Genomic DNA, 19,871 nt, shown 5'->3' with positions numbered 1-19,871 from the left:
CCACTTTTGACACTGAAGTGTTCCTATGCACCAATACACAAAAAGTCCATTGATTTAGTCCCCTCCCCATCTCATTCATCAGCTTGATGAGCTCACATGCCATACTCCATGTGCTTTTTCCTGGTCTGTCGTCCTCCAAAACATTTCACTGCTTTCTCTACCATGTTTAATTCGGAGAATTTTTAAAAGGCCTAAGAGCGAAGTTTGTATTTTTGCCTTGAGGTTCTAACGAGTTCTTGATAAAGCTTGAGAGCTAAGTTGCTATTACGTAAAGAATGGCGCATGCGCTGTAATAAAAATTACCTCCGTTACTACCTAATCCCGTGTGCATAAAGTCTAACGTGAGCTTGTCATTTACACTGGACTGATTCGGACAAAGAGTAGCTGAACTTTACCAAAAGCCAAGAGAGTCAATATGTATCCAGTCACTAGAATTGCAGCTCCAGCTCTCAGAAATGCTGTAAGTTATGTTTTTTTATAATTCATGTTGGATTTTTTTCACATAAGCTGTGTTTACAGATGTAAAAAATGTTGATTTGAGCAGCTGAGTGTCAACAGGTCAAGTTTGTGTAAAACCAAGCTACTAAGCCTACGGTTATCTTTTTAGAATCCCCAACAAAATATTGGTCTGTATATAAGCTTTGCATCAAGTAAGGGTGAAACATTAGCCAGGTTATGTCAATCGAAAATTGTTTGATAACCGAACTGATAAACTAGCTGTATTGTATAAGGGTTGTGAAGCGATCCAGCAGACTCCACCTCAATTCGCAAGTTGCTAGCAAAATAAGAGACTCTCTAAAAATCCCTCTTCTAATAAAGCCGCTATAGAGACAGGGTCGTAAGAGCCTTGAGCCTTAATGACCCACGGCGGCACAACACCCGCCGCTGCCCCGCGCATCGCTCTTTTGTTTTCCTTCTTAGTTATTCTAGTGTAAATGGTGCCTTAATAAAATCAAACGATATTCGTCGAACGATCCAACATTTTTATTCGAATCACGAATCGTCTGTCGAAATCATCACAAAACATAAAAATAAAACAAAAACAAAAATGTACAAAGATGGCTTGTTGGTTCTTCGGCAGTTTTGATTTATTTCTTGACAAATTCGACAAATTTGATTACCTCCTTACTTCTTTATCATAGAACATCCACTTGGTTTTGCAAGGTAAGTTTCGTTCACTAAAACTAAAAGAGCACTTCTCCATCCCGCCCGCGCGACTTGCAAAAACCTCTCATTGATTGACCTTATTTGATATGATACTTGATACTTGCTGTTAAAAGTCAAGGGACGATGAAGATCCTTTCCGTCAGCACCGTTCAAACTATTTTTTTTTCCATTAAACAGCAAAATAAACATTAAAAACTGAAGAACCACTGCTTAGATTGCTTAGATGCGTGCCGCCCGCGCGGCAATTTGATCAACTTCAGAATCTAAGTCCAGACGGTGTCAATCAAACAACTTCAAACGGAAATCGTAATATTCGATTGTGTTCGATTGCGTTCAAGTAACGTTCGATTGGTAGTCAACCTATGTTTAATCGGTTCGATTGATTGTAAATTACCTTCGATTGATCTTCGATTATGATTATTTTCGATAAGTTTGATTACGATTAAATTAAATTTGATCACTCCTTTAAAGCTCTTTTTAGCGTGGACGGCCAAGTCGTAAGTAACCGTACTAGAATGAATAAAATAGAATACAATTGAATCAATCGAACGCAATCGAACATAATCGAATACAATCGAACGTAATCGAAGCAATCGAACGGCAAATTCTGAGTAATATTCGATTGCGATTCGATTGCGTTCGACAAGCGAATCGCAATTATTCGATTGTGTTCGATTGCGTTCAATTGATTCGGCGTTCGATTCATTCGATTGACACTGTCTGGCTAAGTCCGTGTTTCGGCTTCCGGTAATTTTGTTGCTGTTCACTACTGCTAGGGTGCACCATTTTAAAACGGCATTTTTCGCAGTCCCATCCTAGCTACCAAACCGAGAAAGTTTTCGTGGCTTCAAGCCAAACCATTCAAGGTCATTTTAAAGATGCAATTTATATAGCAAATTTTATAGCAAATTTTCGCTTGGGATAGAAGTTTAAAGGTACGTGCACAATATAGCAAAACTGCTTCGCTCATAAATTCGCTTCGCAATTACAGCCCTCGAATTTCAGGTCGGCATTCGGCAGTGCCGACCTAAAAGCCGACCAAAGAGTGCGTATGGTCGGCAGTTCATTGCCGACCATATTCATTGATTCTCTCGGCAGCCGACCATAAGTTATCTTTTAGGTCAGCAAAGCCGACCTTAACAGCAAAAAGTATTAAAAGAGAAAAACAATCTTTATTTGTCTTAGAGGGATTTTATTATTCTTTTATCCTGTAACTGTAAAATGAAAGTCTCTAATAAGAACCATATCGCACTCAAATAAAAAAACAAACATTGCCGTAGCCTTTAAACAACTTTGCCGACCTAAAATATAGCTCAGATCGGCATTGCCGACCTAAAAACAAGCTTAGGTCGGCAAAATTTTGCCGGCCTTCGGCCGGATTTGGACGGCACTTACGTGCCGACTTACTTTTACTTGAATTTCGAGGGCTGCAATTATTTTGATGCTCTCCACCGTTTGGGCTCTGGAGGTTGTAAACAAACCTGTTTTGCCTGCGTTTCCTTAGGAAAAGTTTTTTTGCTCTTTTTTAGTTATGTTGAACAAAATCCCCTCCAATTTCAGTATGTTCAAGGCGGTCATCGAAATATTGTTCTTTTCGCGTCACCTGCTATCATCATGTTTTCCGCTGATTCTCTGATGCGGAGATGTGGAAAAAAATCCGGGGAAAGCAATTTGTTCTTTTAATAGCTTTTTTCTCACTTTCTCTGACGGCCATCAAAAAATTGATTTGCTCGCCTCACCACCCGCCCCTGAATTACTGGCGTGATTAAAAAAACCAGGAATTTTTTCGACCGCCCGTCCACCCGCATGCATTTTTAACACCCGTTGCAACGCGAACAGAGCATTTTTTCGATTACCGTCCAATCTATTCATGATATTGTACCACCCTGAAAATCTTTTGCCAAAAGAACGTCGCTATCAACAGTTAGAAGCTGAAAACCCTAACCCCAGACGGTGTCAATTGAACGAATCGAACATTGAATCAATTGAACGCAATCGAACACAATCGAATAACTTTCAGATAAAAAATATATTGACAATGAATGGGTAAGCTTTCTAGAAATCAAAACACAAATAGCATAACTTTCGCTAAAAAAAAGCAAACTAAAGATTTTCTGTTAAGTTTGAAGAGTGCTTGATTGATTTTAGACATATATCACCTTCATTGTATATATTCTTTATATCGTTTCAGTCAAACATTCACTAATGTTATATACTAAGTAGAAAAACCTCCTGGTTATTATTTATGTTTGACTTAGAGTCAGACTAGAGTCAAGCTCAACAGGGTCTTCTTTCCCCGCTGATTTTGTCAAGCCCGTTCCCTTGGCTGTGGTTTCGCTAGATAGTAGATAGGGACAGTTGGAATCTCGTTAATCCCTTCATGCGCGTCACTAATTAGATGACGAGGCATTTGGCTATTTAAATATATATTCTTTCCTTTTTTACGGGTCGGTGCCCTTACAAACTTCAGTTTATATAAATATATAAATATATTCTATTTCTAGCCTATTATTTACAATTCGATATGATACAAAAGTTGTTTAAATAACTAAGCTTGTCATCTGTCTTCGTGCTATAGTCGTGGGGACGGAAGTGTATTCGGTCTAAGTGACTTAAGGTCTACCTAAATGACCCACGAAGGAGTGCTAGTTGACCACTTCCTTAGCACTGAGGAGGGGTGTGCCCGGGCCGAACAGATCTTAGTTCGACCACATATACTCCTCGTCTTTCATCTCGTCTCAAGTCGTGTGCATGAATGTCGACCAAAGTCGACATCCCCACTCCATTGCCCTGATAACCATCAGTTCCCTGTACTTTTTGGCGATGCCAAGCCGTTTGAATAAGTCGTCGTTCTTGGCGCACCAGACTCCACGTATAGAGATAATCAAGGCGGCATGCTTGATATCTTCTTGACCAGTAAGATTGCGGACATAGTCATTGACAGGCTCAGCGTTGTAAATTTGAGCTTTGTGATCCCAGTTGCCATTCAAGGTGATCGTATTACCATGTATTCGCATTCTGCCGGTGAAGATGGAAACGTCTATTATAGTAGCGGAGTCCGGTGACACAACAATCAGATCAGGTTTATGAAGTTGTTGATTGTTTATACGGATGTGGTGCTCGTATAAGACTCGAAGATTGGCGGCCTCGAGGACAAGGTTGAACAAGATGGGGGAGAGGGGATCTCCCTGCTTGACGCCCCGTAGGAGACGGATTCGGTCAAGTTTCACTGGCCCGCATGAGATGTTCGTTGTGGCGCCAGTATATGTGTTGATGATGTAGTCGATCATCTGTTCTTCTACCTTGTGCCGCCGAAGTGCTCTGGTCAGACTATGATGAGATACCGAGTCGAATGCTTTACTCAGATCTATCCCGACAATGGATAAGGTAGAACAACTCTTCCTGGCTTTCTGAGTCAAGGATAACAGTGTTTTGAGCAATACCATCCATGGGAAGGAAAGCCTTCTGTCTGGGATTGAGATGAAGCGCCTGAGTTAGACATTTAGCGAGGATACAATGGAGAAATCTCGCAATGACGATACTAATCGTAATCGGTCTCCAGTTGGAAGCGTCATCGAGTCCGTCCGGCTTTTTGGGAATCAGAGTAGTTCTATTCTTCTTCCACTGAACGGGTTGAGTTCCCGTGATGAGACAGTAGTTGAATATCATGCAGATCGAGCTCAGATTGGCAGCTTTTAGGTCTTTAGGTCTTTGACTTTGAAGAAGTCAGGGCCTGCGGCTTTGTTGGGCATGTTTTTCAACTCTCGTTTGATCTCCTCAATGGTGATTGGGAGAAAAGTCGGATTGCACGGATGAGGGGCTTCTCGATATTCGTGATTATCAGCAGGGCTCTCAGATTCGTAGATCCTCTGATACGTGTTACGAACACTTTCCGCAGTAAGAAAGGTATCAGTTTCTTCGCAGGTGTCATTCAAGATGTTCGTAGTGAGTTGCTTTCTACTACGTTTGAACATTTCTTGAAAACGGATGTAGCGCTTGAGACGTATACGTCGTCTATATGGCCTCCTATCCGGGGCAGGATTAACAGGTGGTCTCCTGCGTCGAGGGGCTTGTCTCGTAAAGTGTTCGTTGATGTATCTCTCGAGTTCGGGCGTAACATCGGCTCCGTGGTCAATAAAGCGGGTTAATATCTGGCTCAGTTCGATATCATCCTCTGCAATCTCTCTGATCTGTCGGAAGAATGGGTCTCGACTATCTGGAGGTGTATCAGCGAACCCTGATCTTGTCGTCACTGCCACTGGCGACGGGATTATCGTCCCTCTCACGGACGATGATGTCATTTAGGATGTTTCGATACTTGGCCGATTTCCGCTGACCCTTGATGGATTCTAGGGACTGTGGGAACTTACCGATGAGATACTGGTTAATAAAGCGAGTTTCAGGTGGTGCGGTCGCTACGGAGACAGCTAAAAGCCTTAGTTCCTCATCGGACCATTGGGCCTTGACGCGTTGAACGTCTTGTGCCGCCTCATGTTGGATAGGGTGAGCGTGGCGCATATGCTGACCCAGACCTTGTCTGGTTCTGAACGACCTGTCGCAGAGCGTACAAGCGAACTCGTGAACAACAACCTGAGCGTAAGAGAGTCATAGTTACTCCCGCCGTTTACCCGCGCTTGGATGAATTTCTTCGCTTTGACATCTTCTCTGGGCAAATGACATTGAAACTAGTTTCTTTCAAGCTGTTGACTCTTTAGATTTATTGAGGAGAAATGGTGTCACACTCAATCCTGAAAAAGTCCAATTCGCCCAAGATTGTGTCACGTTTGCTGGCTTTGAAATAACTCTGGACAACGTCAAACCGTGTAGAAGATTCTTCGAAGCAATTGAGGACTTCCCGACCCCTCGCAACATCCACGATATCCGATCATGGTTTGGCTTGATCAATCAAGTGTCTTTTGCCTTCCCATCCGCTGAAATACTCCAACCATTCAGACACCTCCTTCGTCGAAACACACCTTTCATATGGAACAAGCAATTGGACGAGACGTTCCAACTATCCAAACAGCTCATCGTCAACCACATTGCAGAGGGTATCACCATTTTTGACAAGGACAAGCCAACATGTTTAGCTACTGATTGGTCGAAGAAAGGCGTCGGCTACTGGCTCCTGCAGAAGCAATGCCAATGTGAAGGCTCAAAAAACCTGGTTGCTGTCATGATGGATGGAAGATCACACTGACTGGCAGTAGATTCACAAACTAATCTGAATCCAATTACTACCCCATAGTCGGCGAAGCATTAGCGGTTGCTGATGCACTGGAAAAGACAAGATATTTCACCCTTGGCTGCTCAAATCTGATTGTGAACACCGACCATAAACCCCTTCTCAATATCTTCAGCGACAGATCTCTGAATGACATCCCAAACACTCATCTGAGGGACCGCAAAGAAAAGACCCTTCCATTCAAATTCACTATCACTCACATCCCTGGCCTGAGCTGAAGAACAACATCCCAAACGCATTCTCCAGATACCCAGTTGGTGAAGCACCTAAAGACACTGGGGATGACGATTTTGACAAAATCTTGTCCATTGGATCTGCCTTTCAAGCAATTACATGGGACATGGTGAAGGTTGCTACACAAAGCAGTGTATCCATGATGTATCTCATCAAAGCACTGGAAGATGGATTCCCAAACAAGAAAGAGGACCTTCAACCAGACATCCAACAATACCATCAATACAGAAGTGATCTCCGTTACGTTGATGTTGTCGTGTTATACAACCACAGGATTATCATCCCACCGTCACTTAGGGCCCAGACCCTGGATTCCCTTCATGCAGCCCACCAAAGCACTGGCATGATGCTATCCCGTGCTAAGTCATCAGTATTCTGGCCAGGTATCACCAAAGATATTCAACAACAACGCGACAATTGTAATGCCTGCAACCGAAACGCTCCATCGCAACCAAGCTCACCTCCATATCCAACACCATCTCCAGAATATCCATTTCAACTTATCTGTGCCGACTTCTTTCAGTATGAAGGCCAACATTACCTGATAACAGTAGCCAGATACTCAAATTGGCCAACCATTGACCGCGCTCAAGAAGGACCGAAAGGCCTGATAGATTGTCTTCGCAAACAGTTCTCCACTTTTGGTATCCCCGAGGAGCTAGCATCAGATGAAGGACCAGAATTCAAATCACACGCCACCACCACATTCTTGAAGAACTAGGGAGTCCATCAACGATTTTCTTTGGTAGCTTTCCCACATTCAAATTGCAGAGCTGAAATTGGTGTCAAGACAGCAAAACGACTGATCACTGGCAACACTGGCCCCAAAGATAGTTTGGACACAGATAAATTACAGAGAGCACTACTACAATATCGCAAGTGCCCAGATCCATCAACCGGTCTCTCACCTGCGATGTGCATCTTCGAAAAACCTGTGAAAGATTTCATCCCAATTCAACCTGGATGCTACAGACCCCACCCCACATGGGTGGACACTTTGAACAAACGAGAAGACGCCTTACATCATCGCCATATGATGGCTTCTGAACGATGGTTCAAACACACCAAACAACTCCTGCCACTTAAAATTGGTGACCATGTTAGGGTCAAGAACCAACGTGGACCCCACCCACACAAATGGGACAAAACAGGCAAAGTTGTTGAAGTTCATCAATTTGACAAATACACAGTTCGAATGGACGGCTCTGGTCTGCCAACAAATCGCAATTGGCGGTTCTTACGCAAATTCGTCCCAGCTGTCCAGAAGACTGCACACCGCCATCCAATTTATGACTTCAAATACATCCAACCAGCAAAACTTGATGGCCCAATGGAAACACCTCGATCCACTCCAGGGGACACCCCATCCACACCCAATGTCAATCCTCCGAGGGATTCCATTGTTCATGACTTGCCCGTACAAACTCCGCCTCCGACTCCGACGTCCGGCAACCCTGGAGACGTTAGTTCAGCCAGAGAACTGTCTTCACCCACAACAGCACAGAAGTTACCTCTGGCCCTACGTTGTCTGCTGGATCATAACAAAAAGGGACTGAAAGAATGATCCAGCCCTGTCAAAAAGATGTAAAGATGGCGGAGAAAATTCAGGAAAATCTACGAAAACAACCGAATTCAGCATCAATTTACGACCTTTGCAGCCTATCTGAATGTGTTACAAGTGAAGAAGGAAGATCCAAAGGCACACTTGAATGTAAAAAGTGCAAGCGAATCGTACACTACATTTGTTCAAAGCTCCCCGTCTATCAAATCCAGTTATGTCTAACATACAAATCGAGAGCTTTTGTCTGTCAAAACTGTGTCGTGATCACCCCTGATCTATTGGAACGGGTCAATTCATGTGAAACATCAACAGTTTCAGGATTCCGAAAGGAGATAAAAGCTTGCGAAAATATAATGAAAGCCCAGGACGTAGAAATCACTCAACTGAAGTCCAAAGACGTTAATACAATGATCAGCGAAATAAAGGATAGCTTTGAGACCAGAATGGCAACGATCGAAAAGAAGATGGAAGACATCGTTGAGAAGAAAGGAGAAAATAGATCACAAAGCTACGCAGCAGTCACGTCGAGGCAAATCGAGAAAAACATAGAAAACGTACTTCGAAGGGAAAAACAGGAGGAACGACAGATTCAATCCACGGCGTGCAATCTAATTCTTCATGGTGTTGGCGAATCCACTGAAGATTCAGAGGAGTCAACCAAAATCTACGACGAAGAATATCTAAATGAAACAGTCTTACCTAAGAAACTAAGCTTAAGGAATATAAAGATTGAAGAAACTCAAAGAATCGGAAAATTTTCGAAGGAAAAGGAAGATGAAAAACGCTATCGACCAATAAGAGTCCGATTTGCAAACGAAGAAGACAAAAATACAGTGTTAAGAGCAATCACTAAAGGAGAAAGATTGCCCTTCCGTGTGACAGAAGATCTTACGAAAAGTGAAAGGAAGACAATCAAAGAGTTGTGTATGAAAGCCAAAGAAATGAACACGTCACTAAAGGATGCAAACTTTAAATTCAAAGTCAGGGGGAGCCCTAGGAAAAAACTCTATTTTAAGAAAATTGTAAACCGAACAAAGAGCGGTTCATAGAGGCCCATGTGCTCGCACGGTGGCCTGCGAACTTGTATAGCATTATTATTATTATTATTATTATTATTTGTTTTTTGGACCTACCTGGAGGGCCTATAAATTAACCTGTGTTCGTTCGTTCGTTCGTTCGTTCGTTCTCAGGATTGAATCATAGGAATCTTTTGAATTTCGGTACAAAGGTGCAAAATGGTAGTGGCCAAAATGTGAAAAAAAAATTTGGGCAAATTTTCAGCCAAAAAACAGCTAAAAAATAGGGTTTTCAAGACTTTATGAAAAATTGGATCGTTAATTTTTTCTGATTTTTTGCATGAGAGTAGGGTACCATCATTAGTAAAAGATGGCTAAAGCAGATTTTCACAAAAAAAATCTTTTTATCTATAAGAATAGTTGTTTATAAGTAGAGATCAATGTTCTTAGCCAAATTATTATTTTTATTAGTTTTTTTTTAAAGATGAAAATGTCACGGTGGACGAAGGGCAATGGTTTGAATTTGCTAGAAACACTTATTATTATTTTTGGCTGAAAAACGAATCTTTATATCAATAAGAATCACAATTTATAAGCATAGATCAATGCTCTTAGCCAAATCAATATTTTTATTGGAGTGGAGCGCGATTATTATCCACCGTTATTATTAAGCTCTACATTTTTCTAATAGTGGATTGTTTAAAAAAAAAAGCTTTTAAAAGCTTTTTTATTTCTTTTCCAAAAGTCTTATAGCGTTGATAGTTTCTCCCAATAGATATGCTTTCATTATAGTTTTTTTTTTTTGACCAGTCATGTCTTATATGTTTCATTGTTTCAATATTCATTGATTAGTTTTGATAACCAGGTAGGTTCATGAAAATATCACTTGTTTTTTCTTTTTCGATGGATCATAACAGAAAGGACTGATAAGATGATCCTATATTTTATCTTTATGTTGGACATTTTGAACCTAGGGGGAGATATACATATATCAGCACCTTCATTGTATATATTCTTTATATCGTTTCAGTCAAACATTCACTAATGTTATATACTAAGTAGAAAAACCTCCTGGTTATTATTTAGATTTCTAACTGAGTGTTCAATGTTGGGAGATATACTAAAAGTTTAACATTTTGATTTGCTGCCTCTATCGAACGCTGCTGCCGTTCAATTGAAAATAATGGTGAAAATAATGGTGAAAAAGTGCCCTTTTTGACCCCCAGCAGACGTTGCTCTGCCTTTTTAAAATTTGGCATGTAAGAAGCTCAGCCTCTTGGCACCTCAGAGGGCAACTAAGAACTAAAGGGTACATGAGTTTTTGTTTAATTTAAAGCTAATTTCAATACCTAGTCATTTGTTGTCTAGGATCCTAGACACTGTGATCTTTAGAGTAATGTTTAAAAATCGGGGAAATAAAAAATTGATTTTTGTAGTAAGTGCTGTTTAGTATCCTAAAAGAACCCCATTCTTTGGGTCAATAAAGCCTTTATATGTACAATTTGAACACAAAAATTTGTTTTAACAAAGTTTTCTCATCAAAATCAGGCAATTTTGGAAATGTTTGATTTTGGACTGTTTTGGATCCCTCAAAACCCTGCCTTATCCTGCATAAGATCCCTCAAATCAGAATCGGAATAATTCCCAATTATGAAGGAGTAGAGCTCTGAAATTTTCACTGGATATCTGTTTTATTGTTCTGTATCGGATAACTCTCGGGTACCTAATAGCTAGGGGGGTTGGAATAAGCGGGGGGTTGGAAAAAATCTCAAAACTTAAATAAGCGGGGGGTTGGAATAAAAATGTCTTGGGTGGAAAATTTTTGAAAAGGAGGCTAATACAGCTGAATTAGGACAAAAAAGGGAACTTTCAAAAACATTTTCCCAAAAATTAATAAACAGGGGGTGTTGGAATAAGAATGTCCTGGGTGGAAAATTAATTAGCGAGAGGACAGCTATTTTGAAGTACCCGAGAGTAAGGGAAAATTACAATTTTAAGCTTCATTAATTTTTCCTCACAACAAAAATTCAACATTTTTTAATCCGATAAATCCAATTAAAGATCGCCGTGGGAAAAGGTTTTATTTCATTTACATTAAGTTTTAAAAATTTTTCTCTCTCTTAAAATCTTTAAAAATTACTGATAAGCAATAGACTATATTGGCTTAACGTGAAAACTCAAATTTGACCCTCAAGAATTACCCGCAATGCTTTGCGCAGAAAAAAGTTCACAATGAAACTTTTCTGCACAAAGCATTGTGGGCAATTCTCGGGGGTCAAATCTGAGTTTTCATGTGAAGCCGATATCCTCTATTCTCTTTACCCCTTGCCTTAACCGCTTTACTTGCAAACTGTTTCAGAAATTGGTTTTACTTTTAAAAATTAAGTTTTAAAGGAAAAGCTCAGTTTTAAAGGAAAATCTCAGTTTTATTGGAAAACCAAACTGAAATAAGTATATCACTCAAATCTTTCAACCAGCTTGCCGTTAAAATGTCTTAAGACGTCCAAACAGAATCTGACAGAATATACATAATTTTGACCAAACATATCCTACTAGTGTCCTATTTCAAAATACCCATCTGCCCAAGGGTAAATACTTCCTTTTTGTACACAGGCTCCTCCTGACTTCAATGGTATCTTGTCTTTCGTCTGTATTCTCTATTACTATTGCTGACATTTTTTCCTATTTTCCCATACACAATCTTTAGACAGGTCCATTCAGCCTCTAGCTTGTCTTTCGTGGTCTTTAACCAAAACGCTAGTTTTCTTATCTTTTCTATCCGAAGTACTTAATTGTTTTAGCTTTTAAGTTATTAAAGAAAATTCATGAACAAGCAGCTCCTAATAATTTTTTCCTGTGCACATTGCTCTAAACTTTTAATGTAACGTAACAAATTTTACACCATTTTGTTGCCTGAGAAGTTGTCATCAAAATGGCATTAAATTGTTGCGATAAAATTTGGTCAAGCTTCTGGAAAAGCCCCCCCCCCCCAAGATGCTTCCCCTAGTAAAAGAATAGGAAGATGCTCTGAGGGTTTAGGTATTTGACAACAGTAAACAAAACTCAATGAGTGTGTTTTGCATATATAACATTTGAGAAAAGTTGTTAAGAATAAAGAACTTTATGACCTGACCATTTCTTTATTTTTAGACTCGAGCACTTGTCCGAACCCAACCAATCGTAAGATCAACAGTTCTTCCTACTACATCGGTATGAAACTTTATCTTTTTTGGTTGACTATTTTCTTTATTTTAAAAATTTTTGATTTTATTTTAATTTAGCATCTACCATGGGAAGATTTAAACTGGTGTCAAAAATTCTAAAGCCCAATGCCATTATTGCAACAAATTTTATGATCTTTTACAAATTTCATTCAAATAAAGCCTCAACAATAAAAAAGTGAAAATACGAAGTATTGAATACAAAACCGCTAAAACGTTTTCATAGTGGGCACCCTCCCCCTTGCCCACTTGAAAAAGGAGCGGTTTGAGAATTTTACTGGATTTAAAAGCAGTTGGGCTTGTGAAAATTTCAAATAAAAGGTGTGGCTTGGACCAAAGGGGAGTTAATTTTTTAATGGGGGCTTGGAAGATTTGTCAATTTGGAAAGAGTGTTTTCCATTAATTTTAAATTTCTCAACAATTACTATACTTCCATTCGTTTGAATGAAGCAAAAACTCTTGTTTCTACAACTCTTGATGGAGTAAGTTGATTTTTCAACCTTTGCAAGACAGCTGCTTTTGTTTTTCCACCGGTTATTTCACAAAAGGTTGAAAAAAGAGGTGAGTTGAACTTAAAGCTGGGAAAAAGAAGAGGGTTGAATGAAAAGATGGGGGTCGAGGAATTTTCATTTTTAAGAGGGGGTCGAGCTTTAAAGAGTGGGTGTCACCACTATGGTTTTAAACCGAATATGGTCGTAATAACATCAAGGAAGTAAATTTGTTTTATTTTTTTAACGGCGCTATTAGAAGTGTGTGTTTTTAGGTTAATTAAAGAAAGATAGTGAAACATTTATGAGACTTCATTTCTCTTTCAGGCCATAGTCCCATCCTCTGGATTACATACATCAACAGCCAACCGTGATATCGAGCAAGCTGCTAAATTCATCGGTGCTGGAGCTGCCACAGTAGGATGTGCCGGTAAGCATACAATGACATTGGTTTGTTATATCATATCTTTCTAAAAGAGGATATCTTAAAGAGACTAAACTCAATTTGAAATTAAGAAATGTCATTTTGAAATAGAAGATGTATCCAATCGCTGGTTTATAATAGCCTGAAGAATGAAATAGGCATACTCTTAAATACTTTCTGTAATTCGGGTCTTCCTGTAGTTCGAATATTTTACGCTGAGCTGGAATTAGCGAGAGTCAATTGTACATAAACCAGCGAATCAAGCCTTTTCTTGATATTCATGATGTAATCTTTGCGCCGAAACAATAGATAAAGCGTAACAACTTTTCTGCCATTATTCTTGATATGGGTAAGTCAAGATGACGTCATATTTTTTAACGGAAGCACCCAAAAAAGCCGGTTTTTGACCTCTGTGTTTCTATTTTTAGTAACAGAGAGGTCAAATCCCGGCTTTTTTAGGGTGTTTCCGCTAGAAAAATGACTTACGCATATCAAGAATTGGTGGCAAAATTTATGTATTGAAACCGGGTGCTTACGAAAATAACTTAAAACGTATAATAATAGAATCAAATATCTTTTGGAAATCTATTGTAGATAATTAAAGAATTTCAATGAAACAGTTCTTTTTGGACCTACCTCCGGGTGCCCCGGTGGAGGTTCTATAAATTAACCCATGTCCGTTCGTCTGTTCGTTCGTTCGTTCGTCCGTCTGTTACCAGCTTTTCTCAGGATTGGCTCATTAGTTTTTTCTGATTTTTTGCACAATGATGCAAAATGGCAATGCCCAGAACATGACGGAGCCCGATTTTTGAGAAAAAATTTATTTGGGCAAATTTGGGCCAAAAACTACTTAAAAATAGGGTTTTTTGGACTTTGTGCAAAATCCTGTCATTACTTTTTTCTGATTTTTTGTACAAAGATGGAGGGCAAGATTCTCTAAAGAATGGCTGAAGTGGGTTTTTCCCGGAAAATTCTTATTCGCCTTAAAAAACGGATATTTGTATTTTGGGGGAAATTCCCTTTAACCAAATAAGAAAATATAGCTTTTAACAATGTTGACTTCTTATTTTTTTCTGATTTTTTGCACAATGATGCAGAAGGGCAATGCCTAAAATGTGTCGGAGCCCGATTTTCGAAAAAAAATATATTTGGGCAAATTTGGGCCAAAAACTGCCTAAAAATAGGGTTTTTTGGACTTTGTGCAAAATCCTGTCATTTTTTTTTCTGATTTTTTGTGCAAAGATGGGGGGCAAGATTCTCTGAAGAATGGCTGAAGTGGTTTTTCCCGGAAAATTCTTTTTCGCCTTAAAAAACGGATTTTCGTATTTTGGGGAAATTCCCTTTAACCAAATAAGAAAATATAGCTTTTCTCAAAGTTGACTCATTATTTTTTTCTGATTTTTTTCACAATGATGCAAAATGGCAATGCCTGAAATGTGACGGAGCCAGATTTTCGAAAAAAAATATATTTGGGCAAATTTGGGCCAAAAACTGCCTAAAATAGGGTTTTTTGAGCCTGAATGGTTTAAGTGATTTTTTTTATTTGGGGAAATTCCTTTTTACCATTTTACATTATTCAACACACAAGCTTTATTTTTCCATTCTGAATTTTTGCACAATTATTGTCACTTTTTTCTTATTTTCATCTGATGTTAATCATTAGGTAGGTCCATTCAGCATGTTGCTTGTTTTGTTTTGGAGTATTTGGATTTCTGTATTAATCTTTTCTTATTTTTTTCTGGTGGTCCTTGCTTGGAAAACATTTTGTAACGCAAATGTTTTGCCACCAATAATGGCGTCCAAGTGTTTTGATTCGGAGTGTCAATCAAGGAAAAGATTACATCAGGAATATCAAGAATTCAATCTTGTTTGTCTCATTAATTCTTTCCTATGAGTAAGATTTAGTGTAGAAGTTCGGTCTTGGGATTTTTGCTGAATTATGTATTCAGTTTACTGTTTACCTAACCCTGTTTACCTAAGGCTTGCATTTTCTCGTTTCTTCTTTTAGGATCTGGAGCTGGTATCGGAACAGTTTTCGGTAGCTTGATCATCGGTTATGCTCGTAATCCATCATTGAAACCACAACTTTTCTCATATGCCATCTTGGGATTTGCTTTGTCAGAAGCCATGGGACTTTTCTCCCTTATGATGTCTTTCTTGATCCTCTTCGGCTTGTAGATATTTAGCAATGTAAACTTTTATTAACAATTTTTTAATTTTAGTAATTATGTTTCGATGGAACGGCTCAGGGTTTAATACCAAAGGAACTGGTTGTTCAGGATAAAGATCTTGTTAAAATGTAGAATGTTTTTTGTGACTTTTTAAATTTCAAAATATTTTAATAGAATCCATGTGATTCGACTCGGAAAAAATTTGTTTCATCTTCTTTTTATAGAAAACCTGTTTTGTGGTGATTGGATTTATGTTACCGTTTAGTTTCGAAATATTCTTGAATAGCGCTCCGCATCTCACACGTCATAATTATTTCAACTAGAAATCTGTAAGAGGTCCAATCCCACAGTGCATTTCGAAATGATTGGAAAACCGTTATTACCTTAAGTTATTACCTTTCTTTTGATATTGTACTTAATTAATGTGCAAGGGCAATTAAAGCAAGGGAGGATGGGTTTGCAAGTCGTATAAACGAAATAACTTGTGCAGATTTGTTACTGTTCTTAGAATCGGTGCGTTGTGGTATTATTACGAAAAATACAAAACTTGAATACTTTAAAGGAACTGTCGAAAGTGCTAAAACCGAACTGGCTTAACTTAAAAAAAGAGAAATACCCCCTCCCGGGATTCACCCATGGTTAAAAGTGGAAAATTGCATCCAAATCGGATCGTCTTTGAAGCCTCCGACCAAGAAATGAATGTTCCGGGCAATGTGAATAAAATGGCGGACTTTGAAAGATGGGGAAAAAATGGCGATGGCGATGGCGATGGCGATTATGTGCATCCCCCTCCCCCGTTGTACTTTTCGTACGCTTTATATGTACCCCCCCCCCCCTTCAGCGTACGTACGCTTTTTAGTACTACACCCCTCCCCCTAACCAAAGTCGAAACTTGAAACTCTTGTAACAGTAGAATATATGTAGGTATCCAATCGTATTTATAACAAAGTCTCAAGAAATTAAAAGAATCTATAAGATGAACAAAAATACCAAAGGAGAAATGAAAAATAACAATCGCAAAAACAATTTTATGATGTGAAAATGTTGCGTTTTTCTTTCAAAAAAGACAGTTTAGGAAAAATTACGAGCGTACGTACTTCTCCTCAAGGACCCCCTCCCCCCTCGTACGCTTTTGGGAGTACCCCTCTCCCCCCTCTCGAGCGTACGTACCTTTTGAATGGTCACTTAGTGGATGCCCAGCAGCCTAGAGATCATGAAATTCCAGGCCCCGTACATACAATACTACCGTAATAGTTTGTAATGCCCGGCACATTTTCTTAGGAATTCCGGATAGAAAGTCGCGTATAATTGGTTTTTCCTAATTCAATCCATACTATTTATAATACTTGTTCCAATGTTCCAATACTACTATACTATGCCATACTATGCTGTACTATACTATACTATACTATCTATTTTGTAGTACGTGTACCATATGTGCTGTCGTTCCATGTTCCAATGTTCCAATGTATATGCATGTGTAGTGTATGTAGTATGTGTACCATATGTGCCGTCGTTCCATGTTCCAATGTTCCAATGTATATGCATGTGTAGTGTATATGTAGTATGTGTACCATATGTGCCGCCGTTCCATGTTCCAATGTTCCAATGTATATGCATGTGTAGTGTATATGTAGTATGTGTACCATATGTGCCGTCGTTCCATGTTCCAATGTTCCAATGTATATGCATGTGTAGTGTATATGTAGTATGTGTACCATATGTGCCGTCGTTCCATGTTCCAATGTTCCAATGTATATGCATGTGTAGTGTATATGTAGTATGTGTACCATATGTGCCGCCGTTCCATGTTCCAATGTTCCAATGTATATGCATGTGTAGTGTATATGTAGTTTGTGTACCATATGTGCCGTCGTTCCATGTTCCAATGTTCCAATGTTCCAATGTATATGCATGTGTAGTGTATATGTAGTATGTGTACCATATGTGCCGTCGTTCCATGTTCCAATGTTCCAATGTATATGCATGTGTAGTGTATATGTAGTATGTGTACCATATGTGCCGTCGTTCCATGTTCCAATGTTCCAATGTATATGCATGTGTAGTGTATATGTAGTATGTGTACCATATGTGCCGTCGTTCCATGTTCCAATGTTCCAATGTATATGCATGTGTAGTGTATATGTAGTATGTGTACCATATGTGCCGCCGTTCCATGTTCCAATGTTCCAATGTATATGCATGTGTAGTGTATATGTAGTATGTGTACCATATGTGCCGCCGTTCCATGTTCCAATGTTCTCCACAGGAATAAGGCGGGTTCGTGGAGGTCAAAATTCTTGCAACGTTACAAATCATTTTCAGAAGCTCCTTTTGGGCTCAAACGAAGCGTATAACTAATTAAAATAAGATTCAGTCCAGGCAGATGTTTTTTCATTTTGAAATTTTGCGTAATTCGCAAAAATCCTCAATTTTGCGCTATTTTGATGACGTCATAAAAATTGAAATTCAAATAACTTTTGATAGAATCATCAAAATAATTTCAAACTTTCACCAAAGATGCATTTCAATACAAATTTTCTAAAAAAATTTAAAAAATTTAAAAAATCTTGATGACGTCAGCATTTTTTGAGGATTTTAGTTTTTTGCCTTAAAATTGATGACGTCATCAAATTTCATAATTTTTTTTATTTAATTCTGAAAACATTATTGATATGCATCTTTAGTCAAAAATTGAAATTATTTTGATAATTGTATCAAAAGTTATTGGGATTTTAATTTTTATGACGTCATCAAAATAGCGCAAAATTGAGGATTTTTGCGAATTACGCAAAATTTCAAAGTGAAAAAACATCTGCCTAGACTGAATTCTATTCTACTTAGTCATACGCTTTGTTTGAGCCCAAAATGAGCTTCTGAAAATGATTTGTAACGTTGCAAGCATTTTGACCCCGCCTTAATCCCCTGGAGTTCCAATGTATATGCATGTGTAGTGTATATGTAGTATGTGTACCATATGTGCCGTCGTTCCATGTTCCAATGTTCCAATGTATATTCATGTGTAGTGTATATGTAGTATGTGTACCATATGTGCCGTCGTTCCATGTTCCAATGTTCCAATGTATATTCATGTGTAGTGTTATGTAGTATGTGTACCATATGTGCCGTCGTTCCATGTTCCAATGTTCCAATGTATATGCATGTGTAGTGTATTATGTTATGTGTACCATATGTGCCGTCGTTCCATGTTCCAATGTTCCAATGTATATGCATGTGTAGTGTATATGTAGTATGTGTACCATATGTGCCGTCGTTCCATGTTCCAATGTTCCATTGTATATGCATGTGTAGTGTATATGTAGTATGTGTGCCACATGTGCCGTCGTTCCATGTTCCAATGTTCTATTTTATATGCATGTGTAGTGTATACGTAGTACGTGTGCCATATGTGCCGTCGTTCCATGTTCCAATGTTCCAATATATGCATGCGTAGTGTATGTAGTATGTGTACCATAATGCCGTCGTTCCATGTTCCAATGTTCCAATGTATATGCATGCGTAGTGTATATGTATTATGTGTGCCATATGTGCCGTCGTTCCATGTTCCAATGTTCCAATGTATATTCATGTGTAGTGTATATGTAGTATGTGTACCATATGTGCCGTCGTTCCATGTTCCAATGTTCCAATGTATATTCATGTGTAGTGTTATGTAGTATGTGTACCATATGTGCCGTCGTTCCATGTTCCAATGTTCCAATGTATATGCATGTGTAGTGTATATGTAGTATGTGTACCATGGTGCCGTCGTTCATGTTCCAATGTTCCAATGTATATGCATGTGTAGTGTATATGTAGTATGTGTACCATATGTGCCGTCGTTCCATGTTCCAATGTTCCATTGTATATGCATGTGTAGTGTATATGTAGTATGTGTGCCACATGTGCCGTCGTTCCATGTTCCAATGTTCTATTTTATATGCATGTGTAGTGTATACGTAGTACGTGTGCCATATGTGCCGTCGTTCCATGTTCCAATGTTCCAATATATGCATGCGTAGTGTATGTAGTATGTGTACCATAATGCCGTCGTTCCATGTTCCAATGTTCCAATGTATATGCATGCGTAGTGTATATGTATTATGTGTGCCATATGTGCCGTCGTTCCATGTTCCAATGTTCCAATGTATATTCATGTGTAGTGTATATGTAGTATGTGTATTTGAATAACGCACGGGCGGGAGAATCTCCCTTTCGGGTGCAATTATTTCCGCCCGCCCGCGCGGTTTGTTTATCGGTCCGATTTCCCGATTTTCTCCCGATTTTCCCCCGATTTCATAATTTATTTGCATACGCATGCGCGAAGCGCGCGAAATTTTTTTT

The 19,871-nt window shown here is 38.9% G+C and overlaps 1 protein-coding gene across 1 annotated transcript; it reads left to right on the top strand.

Moving 5' to 3' along the window:
• The first annotated feature begins 320 nt into the window (after positions 1 to 320).
• LOC136805875 (uncharacterized) lies at positions 321 to 15,661 on the top strand. Its single transcript, XM_067062442.1, has 4 exons — positions 321 to 460; positions 12,374 to 12,433; positions 13,260 to 13,362; positions 15,365 to 15,661. The coding sequence occupies exons 1-4, from the start codon at positions 416 to 418 to the stop codon at positions 15,532 to 15,534; spliced, it is 378 nt and encodes a 125-aa protein (XP_066918543.1). The 5' UTR covers positions 321 to 415; the 3' UTR covers positions 15,535 to 15,661.
• Positions 15,662 to 19,871: the final 4,210 nt, after the last annotated feature.

The sequence above is a fragment of the Clytia hemisphaerica genome, unplaced genomic scaffold (genome assembly GCF_902728285.1).
Source record: "Clytia hemisphaerica strain Z4C2 unplaced genomic scaffold, Clytia hemisphaerica genome assembly, whole genome shotgun sequence".
NCBI classification, from domain to species: Eukaryota; Metazoa; Cnidaria; class Hydrozoa; order Leptothecata; family Clytiidae; genus Clytia; species Clytia hemisphaerica.
The sequence above is the reverse complement of the archived record's forward strand: the minus strand, read 5'-3'. Positions and strand labels throughout refer to the sequence as shown.

What these genes read in the sequence shown, in the direction of transcription:
- LOC136805875 (XM_067062442.1), top strand. Translation starts at nt 416, where the DNA reads ATGTATCCAGTCACTAGAATTGCAGCTCCAGCTCTCAGAAATGCT. An exon ending in CTCCAGCTCTCAGAAATGCT is followed by an intron (nt 461 to 12,373) that starts GTAAGTTATGTT and finishes CTTTATTTTTAG; the next exon opens with ACTCGAGCACTTGTCCGAAC. An exon ending in CAGTTCTTCCTACTACATCG is followed by an intron (nt 12,434 to 13,259) that starts GTATGAAACTTT and finishes TTTCTCTTTCAG; the next exon opens with GCCATAGTCCCATCCTCTGG.